This window comes from Macaca mulatta, chromosome 16 (genome assembly GCF_049350105.2).
Source record: "Macaca mulatta isolate MMU2019108-1 chromosome 16, T2T-MMU8v2.0, whole genome shotgun sequence".
Classification (NCBI taxonomy): Eukaryota; Metazoa; Chordata; class Mammalia; order Primates; family Cercopithecidae; genus Macaca; species Macaca mulatta.
In genome coordinates this window covers 71,181,341-71,192,915 of record NC_133421.1, presented here as the reverse complement: position 1 = coordinate 71,192,915, position 11,575 = coordinate 71,181,341, and the positions used below count along the sequence as shown (strand labels likewise).

General features: G+C 40.1%; 1 protein-coding gene across 1 annotated transcript; it reads left to right on the top strand.

The window, feature by feature from the left end:
* The first annotated feature begins 3,116 nt into the window (after nucleotides 1–3,116).
* Nucleotides 3,117–11,375, top strand: LOC100429287 (nucleosome-remodeling factor subunit NURF301-like). Its single transcript, XM_077971049.1, is given in 5 exon segments — nucleotides 3,117–3,147; nucleotides 4,408–4,621; nucleotides 8,322–8,495; nucleotides 9,543–9,724; nucleotides 11,203–11,375. Coding segments are annotated over 5 exon segments (774 nt in total).
* The last annotated feature ends 200 nt before the right edge of the window (nucleotides 11,376–11,575 follow it).

Sequence of the window (11,575 nt, the reverse complement as noted above, 5' to 3'; positions counted from 1 at the left end):
AAACCCCATCTCTACTAAAAACACAAAAATTAGCTGGGCATGGTGGCCTGTGCCTGTCGTCCTAGCTACTCAGGAGGCTGAGGCAGGAGAATCGCTTGAACCTGGGAGGTGGAGGTTATGGTGAGCCAAGATTGCACCACTGCACTCCAGCCTGGGCAACAGAATGAGACTCCGTCATCACCATCCCCACCAAAAAAAGAGAAAGATTAAACAAAACAAAACAGATCCCCCCCCAAAAAAAAAAAAAACTTTTATTTGAATGGATTAGCAGGTGTTTGCTAATCATGGGTATCTATTTTATACTTATTGGGTTATAATTGGATATTTATTAGGTTATAATACAATGTTACCTTATTTATTTTATTACACAACTCTGCTTTTCTTTTTTTTTTTTTTTTTTTTTTTTTTTTTGAGACGGAGTCTTGCTCTGTCACCGAGGTTGGAGTACAGTGACACCATCTTGGCTCACCGCAACCTCTGCCTTCTGGGTTCAAGCGATTCTTCTGTCTCAGCCTCCCAAGTAACTGGGACTGCAGGTATCAGCTACCACACCCAGCTAATTTTTGTATTTTTAGTAGAGGCAGCGTGTCACCATATTGGCCAGACTGGTCTTGAACACCTAAACCTCGTGATACGCCCACCTTGGCCTCCCAAAGTGCTGGGATTACAGGAGTGAGCCACCGCACCCGGCCTTCTTTTTATTTTTTTAAGTTATAAATACTATATATCTTAAAAGTTTAAATAGTATAAAAGGGTATGCTGTGAAAAATGAATCTCTTTCCTTCATAAGCTCCAATCGGACCTTCCTTTCTCCAGAGGCAATCATTATTGCTATATTTTTTTATCCTGCCAGATGTATTCTTGCATGTTTAATAAATACCACCTGTGCTTTCTTTTCTTTTTCCTTTTTTTTTTTTTTTTTTTTTTTTGAGGCAGAGTCTCACCCTGTTGCCCAGGCTGGAGTGCAGTAGCGCGATCTGGGCTCACCGCAAGCTCTGCCTCCCAAGTTCACGCAATTCTCCTGCCTCAGCCTCCCCAGTAGCTGGGACTACAGGCATCCACCACCATGCCCAGCTAATTTTTTGTATTTTTAGTAGAGACAGGGTTTCGCCGTGTTAGCCAGGATGGTCTCGATCTCCTGACCTCGTGATCTGCCCACCTCGGCCTCCCAAAGTGCTGGGATTACAGGCATGAGCCAACGAGCCCAGCCCCTGTGTTTTCTAATATAGCCGTCCCTCAGTATTCTCAGGGGTTGCTTCCAGAACCCTCTGCGATAGCAAAATATGTGGATGCTCAAGTCCTGCAGTCGGCCCTGTGGAACCTGCTGATATGAAAAGGTGACATTCCATATCCAAGGGTTCTGCATCCTGAGAATACTGTATTTTCAATTTGAGGTTGGTTGAATCCAAGGATGCAGACCCTTTGGCCACGGAGGGCCGACTGTAGTGCCTTTTCAGTTTTAACTTGGATAAAATGATTAGGTAAGATTCTGCAAGTACACTTTCAAGTGCCCGGTTCTGAGTTCTGCTCTTCTGCATACATTATCTGCTATACGTATAATCCTATTAATTTTCCCCATTCTCCATTTGCTTAAAAATATGTTTATATTTAATAAAGATACCCAGATAGCCATATCCAAGCTTGTTCTCACATGTTCTACATCAATATTCCTATGAATTCATGCATATTTTTGGAGAATGATAGGCTCTCATATATAAATACTGTTGGGCACAAATATACTTTGTCTTCAGAAAAAAGCATTCTTAGTTATCATGAATTATATTTATTCATATCTGTTAGAAGTATTCCTCTTTTAGATCTGTTTAGAAAAATGTGTAATTTTTTTATTAGAAAAGTTTCAGTATTCAGAAGTCTCTGGGGGATCAGTAATTGCAATAACACAATCTCTGTCTTACTCTCCCCTCCCTATAGATCAAATCAGAGGAAATTTTATTAATTTCAGCCAGCTTACTTCCCCCCTTAATTTCCTTTTATGAATCGTGGCGTTAAAACAGATAAATCCCTTTTTGCTCTCCTGTGTTTTAGTACAATAACAGAGAACAATCTTCAGACCCCTAAAAGGCAATGTGAGATATGATTTTTTATAAAGTATGTTGAATTAGAAATATTTCCCGGAATAAAAAATAAAAATAGAAAAACAAAAACAAAAAAGATATTTTCCAGGGTGAGCTTGTCTGTGTATAAAATTATATATACAGTGTAATCCTAATTAAATAAAGAACAAAATCAAAACAGGAATGGATAATCAAAAGTGTTAAGTGGTCTGATTTGGGGGAATGTAAAAAACTAAAAATGTTCATATAGGGCAATTGGTAAATGTCATTATGAATTATGTGATAGAACACTACATACTGGAGAATTAAGTAAAGTACCATGCAAAAACTGTGCCTGGGTCATTGGGATACTTAAATTCTCTTCCTCTAAATAACCAACTGGATCAGCTTTTATCATTGTCAAATGACCAGTCAGCATAGTAGAATTGTAGTTGGTTTCCTTTTCATATGTTTTGCATTTCCTACAATGAGCATGTTCTATTTCAGTATAATTCAGCATGTAATGTACTTTTAAAAAGTAGTTAAACCTTTTGTAGTAATCAAGAACAACAAAGCACATTGAGCTTTAGGCCACAATATGTTCTTAGAAAGTTAGATGACTAAAATTTGTGTGCTGTGAGATTGCCTTGCAACCTGCAGTTATCCTCTTAGTATTACACGGAGTACATGGAAGTAAGATGAGTTGCACCTTGGATTTAATGGTGAGATCTGGACCCCAAAAATGACATAAATATTTTTTTCTTTCTTTCCTTTTTTTTTTTTTTTTTTTGGTTAAGGCACAACGTCAACGTGGTACTAGAAGAGGAGAGATTCACAAGAATTGAAAATTGATGGGGAAGAGAAGGGGTAACTAACATTTTTGAGTGCCTACTGTGGGCCAGGTGCTCAGCGAGGTATTTTACAATTCTTTAATCCCCTCAGCATCTTTTTAAGGGGTGTATTGTCAGTGAATTGAACATTCAGATAGAAGAATCCCCCATTAAAACACCAGTCCCCCACTGTTACCTTTATTTGTTCTCTCTGGTAACCAAAATCTTGGCTATGATAGTCAGTTTAGGACCACCCAGTCCAGGTAAATACACAAAATAATATCTAATAGTGTTCTGTAACTTGGAGTTTTATGAAGTGAAAACAATGGAAACTACTGGGGTTCTGATAATAGCCAAGAATAATTTGCAGCATGATAATAAGAATTTCAGAATCATAGCCTGTCCTGATGACTTTGACTTGATGTTAACCTCAAACAAAATACTTCATTTCTAATGTATAGCTCTCTGGTTTTTATATATGTGCATGTCTACTTTAGGAGAGTTTAATTCTATTTTTGATAGTTAAATTTTTCTTCTCCATTTTTCCTCAATATTTTATGAAAAATTTCAAATGTACAGAAAGGTTGAAAGAAGTATACAGTTACCAGCCTGACCAACATGGCAAAACCCCGTCTCTACTAAAAATAGAAAAATTAACCAGGGCTGGTAGCACAAGCCTGTAATCCCAGCTACTAGGGAGGCTGAGGCAGGAGAATGGCGTGAACCCGGGAGGCGGAGCTTGCAGTGAGCCGAGATCACGCCACTGCACTCCAGCCTGGGCGACAGAGCGAGACTCCGTCTCAAAAAAAAAAAAAAAAAAAAAAGAAATTATCTTTTCAAAAAAGAAAATAGTGTGTTATGTTGCCCAACTCTCCCTGCAGTCTGAAATTCTAGACATAGGAGCATCATCATAAACAAGGCAAATCTGCCTCTTTTCTGCTTTCTGCTGATCAGACCACATTTTGAGTCTCCAGGTCAGTTCATGTCCAGCCTCACTGTAAGGACAGAGAGCAAAAGCAACTAGAAGAAAGCAGCTAGTGGATGAGGACACTTGAAATCACCTTCTGAGCCACCACAGAAAGAGCCCAGATGGGACAGGGGCAAGCCAGGAGCGATGCTCTTCCTAGCCACTTGGCTCATCTTTCAGTCAGCTCTCCTTTGAAGATAACTAGCAGCTTTCTAGTTGTTTTTATGTAATCTTCGTTTTCTGTTTCTAATTGTCTTAAGATATAGGAAAACTCTCTCACATTAGGCTGAACTGTGGAGCTACCTCGACAGTTCAGCCTAATGTTGTTTGCAACTAAAACTCTCTCACATTAGGCTGAACTGTGGAGCTACTTCGACAAGAGTGGGTAATGTACCATCTTCTGGCCAGATCATGCATTTACATGACTCTAATGATAGTCTTGTATTGTCTTTAATTGACAACAGGAAGAGCTGAAGAGAGACCTGAAAATTAAGGACAAAAAAGACCTGATGCAGGTGGCTCAGGCCACAGCAGTAGCTGCACCTTGCCCCACCAGTGACGGCAGCTCCTCCAGCCCCTCCACCTTCACCTCCCGCTCCACCTGCTGTGCAACACCCTGTCCTGTCCACACCGACCGTACCTGCTGCTTCCCAGAAGAGGAAGGGGGAAGAGGAAAAAGACTCAAGCTCAAAGTCCAACAAGGAGAAAATGATCTCTGCTAAGGACACAAAGCTTTACTGTATCTGTAAAGTGCCTTATGATGAATCTACGTGGGTAGATCTTTTTGAGCTCTAGTTTTTTGTCTTGAAAGTTTAGCTATGAAATTGAAAGTTTTGAAGAAAATGAATATTTTGGGAGTGATATAAATGAAAATATTAAATTTAAGAGTAATGTTTCATCTATGGTCTTGCATGCGATATTCTTACCCTTGACACTAGTGAAGTAAAATTTGCTATTTCATGTGTTTGTGATTGTCCTTTGTTATCTTCTTTTCTGTCAAAAACAAGCTTTCTGTTGCTCCTTTGCTTTCTCCTCTTCCCTCTGAATTAACTCCAAATCAACGACTAATTGATGTCTGGAGAAGGAGATGTGTTACTGTTGCCCAAAATGGGGAGCATCCTTTCTGAGATCTGTTCAAAGCCCTGTGAATACATGAAATCCTGGAAACCATCTGAACATGAATGGTCAGAGGTTTTGAATTTGAGTGGTTCGGTTTCTTAATTATTTTAAGCAGTTCTGTTTTTTGTATTAAAATACTGAAACTCAATATTTTGTCAAAGTTTCCACTTTCTTACCAGAGACAAAAACCAGAAAAATACAAAAGGTGTTCCTTTTCCCCATTCCTCAAGCATAACATCCAACAATTTGGCAGCTGGAAGCTGTTTTTGACAGTTGTTACTTGTATTTGGTGATATAAACAAGATTATAGAGGCACTAAACCATAAATGTAGTTTCTTTTTTTTGGGGGGGGAGGGGTCATTACTATCATTTTACGAAATATTTAACTTCTACTTTGAACATTAAAATGTAGGCCAGCGGCCGGGCGCGGTGGCTCAAGCCTGTAATCCCAGCACTTTGGGAGGCCAAGACGGGCGGATCACGAGGTCAGGAGATCGAGACCATCCTGGCTAACACGGTGAAACCCCGTCTCTACTAAAAAATACAAAAAACTAGCCAGGCGAGGTGGCGGGCGCCTGTAGTCCCAGCTACTCGGGAGGCTGAGGCAGGAGAATGGTCTAAACCCGGGAGGCGGAGCCTGCAGTGAGCTGAGATCCGGCCACTGCACCCCAGCCTGGGCGAGAGAGCAAGACTCTGTCTCAAAAAAAAAAAAAAAAAAAAATGTAGGCCAGCTTTTTAAAGCCACAATTAACCACATTTTTTACAAAACCAAAAAGTTTGATTGTGCTTTAAAAAATGATCATTTAGAATCAATTAATTAGAATTAGGAATGCTTAATGGAATACCTTAAGTGGATACCTAATTGATTCCTGAAATAAAATTGTGGTCTCCTTAGTGATGTTCAGGTTGCAACACTGAAGCTGATTTGGTGGTGCTATCTAAGTGATCATCTGTTTGCAAATGCCAAATGAAAACTCTTTGTTGGTAGATCGAGCTGTGTGTTGAATTAAACACAAATCAGTTTAGGCATCTTCACTTTTCATTATCTTATCTCTTTGGAAATTATACATAATGTAAACAGTAGAACCCAATTCACTGATTTTTTTCCTTAGTTTAATACCAGTGTGCCTCACTTTAAGCAAAATATACTAAATGATTTCTGAAACAGGAGTTTCCTTACTTTTTCAGTTAAAAAGATTTGCCTACAGAATTTCTTTAAATAACAAGTCTTCTTTGGCCTGTTTAGAATATTCAGCTCACAGAAATTCATTTCACACACTTCTTTGAAATACCTACATTGCATAAAATGAGGCACACAGGTACATGTGCCCATTCCATCAAGATTGCCTCATTATTTTGTGGTTATTTTATATTCTTCAGTTTGTCATTATTAACACTTTAGTATGCTAGGTTCATTCACTCCCTATTTTAGTTGAGATGAGTTAGTGTCTCTAAGGAGTGTTTTGTAATCTCTTGTCCCAAATTAGGCTGGTTTGATAATCCAGTGACAGTGACTAAAAATTGAAATTCAAGTCCTGAACATCCTTCCAGAACACAGCCTATCACCTTGTGGAGATAACACACAAACTACCTCAGAGGACCCCCACCTGTGGCAGTGAAAATCATGTTAGAGTCATAATTCAAAAGAAAAAAGTGCTGGGCACCGTGGCTCATGCCTGTAATCTCAGTACTTTGGGAGGCTGAGGCAGGAAAATCACCTGAGCCCAGGTGTTTGAGACCAGTCTGGGCAACATAGGGAGACCCTGTCTCTACAAAAAATTGGCCAGACACGGTGGCTCACTCCTATAATTCCAGCACTTCACGAGGCCGAGGTGGACAGATCACCTGAGGTCAGGATTTCAAGACCAGCCTGGCCAATATGGCGATATCAAAAATGCAAAAATTAGCCAGATGTGGTGGCACACACCTGTAATCCCTGCTACTTGGGAGTCCAAGGCAGGAGAATTGCTTGAAGCCAGGAGACAGAGGTTGCACTGAGCCGAGATCATACCACTGTACTCCAGCCTGGGAGACAGAGCAAGGCTCCATTAAAAAATAATAATAATAAATAAATAAATAAAAAACTGGGCATGGTGGTGCACGCCTGTAGTCCCAGCTACTCGGGAGGCTGAGGTGGGAGGATCATGTGAGCCTGGGAGGTCCAGGCTGCAGGAGGCCGTGATCCTGCCCCTGCCCTGCAGCCTGGGCTATGCAGCAAGACAAAAGAAAAAAGTTAGTGGTAACAGGATAAACTATATAACCATATATTATTCCTTCACATTCATGAAGCAGGTCAATTTGAAGCTTGAGGACGACTTCCATTCCTCTAGGTAAATCTACCAAGAAATGCCTTGGTAGATTATGACTATGACTTTGCCATGGTGTTCCTACACAGTGCCTATCAACACTTGTAGACACACTGTGTAAGCGTTTCTTACATTTACTTTTCCTTTTGTCATTAGGTCTTTTATTACAGAGGCCACTCTGCACTCCACAATCACACACTTATACAGCTCCGCCTTGCCAAGCAGTGTAGACCCTCACAGATTTGGGATAACTATCCTTGCATCGTTCCCCACTCCATGTCCCCGGTGTTGAACTGAAGCAGCTCCTTCCACTTTCCCTGCCCATTAGCCAGGCCACTGTCCACATTGTCACAAACATTATATTAACCGAAAAACTGGCCCATGCCTTATTCTATTATGAGAGGTTATTTTTAATTTGATTAAATTCCAATGTTTATTCAGATAACCTGGTAGAGATTGAATTGCTCTATGTACTTTTCTTAGTTTTCTTCTTCATCTCATATTTTGACCATTTATCTTCTACACCTGGCTGACCTGCATGTTCCTTGTAGTGTAACTTCTACCTGGTGTTTGCACGTTGCTTTGTTTTCAAATTTAAATTGTGAGATACATTTTCAAACCTATCTAAGAAATAGCCCTGATATTGAAATGGCTTCTGTAGAATAGGTTTGACAGATGTAAGTCTTTGATTTTTTGGCTTTGGTTTTTGTGCCTGTTACAGTTTTACACACATTCATTCACATGAAGACATTACCATCAGTGTGTGGTTTATTTTTCAAATTCCAGTATGTTTTAAAGACCCATATTTCACTAAGCAGTGTACTTGTTGAAACCGATGTGAGTGACTTTCTTTCCACACATGATAGAGCATCAGATACTGGAGTCTGCCAGGGGTAGAATGGTTGGATTCAGGAATGTTTAGCTGATTCATTGCAGGAAGTTATCCTGTAAAAAAAAAAGTGAAGCAAGACAGGGAAGACAGATTTAAGTACCAGGCAGCTTAAAATGACAATTACATTGTTATTTTCATTGTGAATACTTTCAGGTTCTATATTGGCTATGATCTTTGTACTAACTGGTATCATGGAGAATGTGTTGGCATCTCAGAAAAGGAGGCTAAGAAAATGGTTGTGTACATCTGTAATGATTGTAAATGGGCACAAGAGGGCAGCAGTGAGGAATTGTACTGTATCTGCAGAACACCTTATGATGAGTCACAGTGAGTTCTGATAAGAGCATCATATTTAGGCCGGGCGCGGTGGCTCAAGCCTGTAATCCCAGCACTTTGGGAGGCCGAGACGGGCGGATCACGAGGTCAGGAGATCGAGACCATCCTGGGTAACACAGTGAAACCCCGTCTCTACTAAAAATACAAAAACTTAGCCGGGCGAGGTGGCAGGCGCCTGTAGTCCCAGCTACTCGGGAGGCTGAGGCAGGAGAATGGCGTGAACCCGGGAGGCGGAGCTTGCAGTGAGCTGAGATCCGGCCACTGCACTCCAGCCTGGGTGACAGAGCGAGACTCCGTCTCAAAAAAAAAAAAAAAAAAAAAAAAAAAAGAGCATCATATTTAATAATTTACGAAGCCAAATTGCTCTGACTGGTTACTTATTTATTTTAAAATAAAAAGCAGATTTTTTTATATGTTTGATATACATTTCCTTTTCATTTACAAATTCATATTACAAATTCCTTTTCATTTTTCTCTTTTTCTCTTTTTACCTACCCTTCAAAATTTATCTTGCTTCTTGGTGAATGTTTGAGACACATTGGGGAAAATGTGGTTTAATGGTAGATTTGATTCTTCAACATGTAACATAGAAATTAATGAGGTTAAAATAGCCTGACTTGTTTGGATTTTATCAGTGTTTAAAATGGTGATTTATTATAGGTTAGAAAAACACTAATTTGGGTACAAGCTCTGGGACTCTGTTATTAGCTTACAGGGTTTTGAACTCCCATATGGTACAGTACTAGTTGAAAGATTTTTGACTTTGTTTTCAGCTTTAAAATCAATTAAATGTTTCATATTTATCTTTAAATTGGCTCTCCAATATTACAGTGTTCTTACACATTTTTTCCACTGCTTGTTCTTAACATCAAAAAATACTAAATTAATGTACTGGAATGTCAATCTAGAAAGTATTAAAACCATAAAACTAAAACTATTTTATATCCCAGGGTTTAGCAAATTTTCAGGTGCATGATTTATTATAAGTAACATCATCCCATCTGTTTTGAACTCACATTTCTGTTTCGGATCTTGCAGATTTTTTATTGGCCATGATCAGTGTCAGAATTGGTACCATGGGTGCTGCGCTGGCATCTTGCAAAGTGAGGCCGAGCTCATTGATAAGTATGTCTGTCCACAGTGCCAGTCAACAGAGGATGCCATGAGAGTGCTCACACCACTAACAGAGAAGGATTATGAGGGGTTGAAGAGGGTTCTCTGTCCTTACAGGTGAGAGCCCCTCTGTGTGCAGCATTTGAAAATGAAATCAGCCAGCAGAATTTTGGAAGCATTTCTAGGATTTCAAGTTTCCAATCTTAGAGTGATTATTTACTGACTCTCAGCTAGTCTAGTGAAGTGCTTGACAAACTTCAGTCCTTCACGTACCAGTGTCATGAGCTTTACCATATCCCCACACCACCTCAGCTTATCCAACACTCAGATAATCTAACATGACTCACTTTTTTATACATTTTATTTTTAAAGAAACTTCCTCTCACTCCCATGGATTGAGAAACAGTATGATTAGATAATAGTTATTATTTTCCTTATGAAAGACAGAAAGGGGGCTGGGCGTGGGGGCTCACGCCTGTAATCCCAGCATTTTGGGAGGCTGAGGCAGGCAGATCATGAAGTCAGGAGTTTGAGACCAGACTGGCTAACATGGTGAAACCCCATCTCTACTAAAAATACAAAAAATTAGCCAGGTGTGGTGGTGTGAGCCTGTAATCCCAGCTACGAGGGAGGCTGAGGCAGGAGAATCACTTGAACCCGGGAGACAGAGGTTGCAGTGAGCCAAGATTGAGCCACAGCACTCCAGCTCGGGTGACAGTGCAAGACTCCATCTCAAAAAAAAAAAAAAAAGAAAAACAGGATAGGGATGGTTTGCAGGATTAGCAAGTGATACCGATGTACTGAAGACATAGAAGGCCAGTGTGGCTGCTCACACCTATAATCCCAGCACTTTGGGAGGCCAAGGCAGGAGGATCACTTGAATCAATTAGTTAGAGACCAATTGATTCACTGGGCAACAAAGTGAGACCCCACCTCTACAAAAAATAAAAATAAAAAATTAGCTGGGCATGTTGGCACACACTTGTTTATCCAGCTACTCAGGAGGCTGAGGTGAGAGGATCACTTGAGCACAGGAGGCTACAGTGAGCTATGATCATGCCACTCCACTCCAGCCTGGGTGACAGAGCAGGACCCTGTCTCAAAAAAATGGGGGGAAATAAAAGGATATAGTGCATTGGATTGAAACTTTCTCCTATTGTTATCACAATCACAAGAATTGAAGTAACTAAAAAGGGAATCATAGTCTTAATGTGTGGTTGAATGTTATTTAACATCACATCTCTGCCACCTCATCATTAACCAGCTGTGGTAATGACTCCACACTTTGGACCCATCCCACCCGTTTACAGAAGCGATTGCAATGCCAGCACCACTCAGTGACAGCTCATCATGTAGGGCCCAGAATACTGATTTTGAGACTTCTAAGCTTGTGTTCCACCCCCCACACCAAGGTCTTCTGACCAGCTTTTAAGTACCATTATTGTAGAGGAAGCTCATCTTAGGTAATTTATTACTAGAGCAGAAATAAAGTATTTCATGTATCACATTTAAAACTGACTTTTGGGTTCATTGATGTAGTAACTCAACTGGCAAACTTAAATGGAATTAGCATTTTCACTGACAGTAAGAATGCCTACTTTTTCATTATAGGCCCATAAGACGGCCTGGCCTTCCCTTGAACCAGTAGATCCTAATGATGCACCAGATTATTGTGGTGTTATTAAGGAACCTATGGGTACACATGAGTTGAATTTGAAGTTTTTTCAGAAGTCTCAGTGGATATTTTATTATCCGTAAAATGAATATCTTAAATATTTTTAGCAAGGCTGGTGGGGGTATAAATTAGTATGGTCACTTTGGAGAGTAAATTGGTAGTATCCATTACAGTTGAATTGTGCATACTGTTTGTTTGTTTGTTTGTTTGTTTGTTTTTTGATATGGAATCTCACCCTGTTGCCCAGGCTGGAGTGCAGTGGCGCGATCTCACCTCAATACAA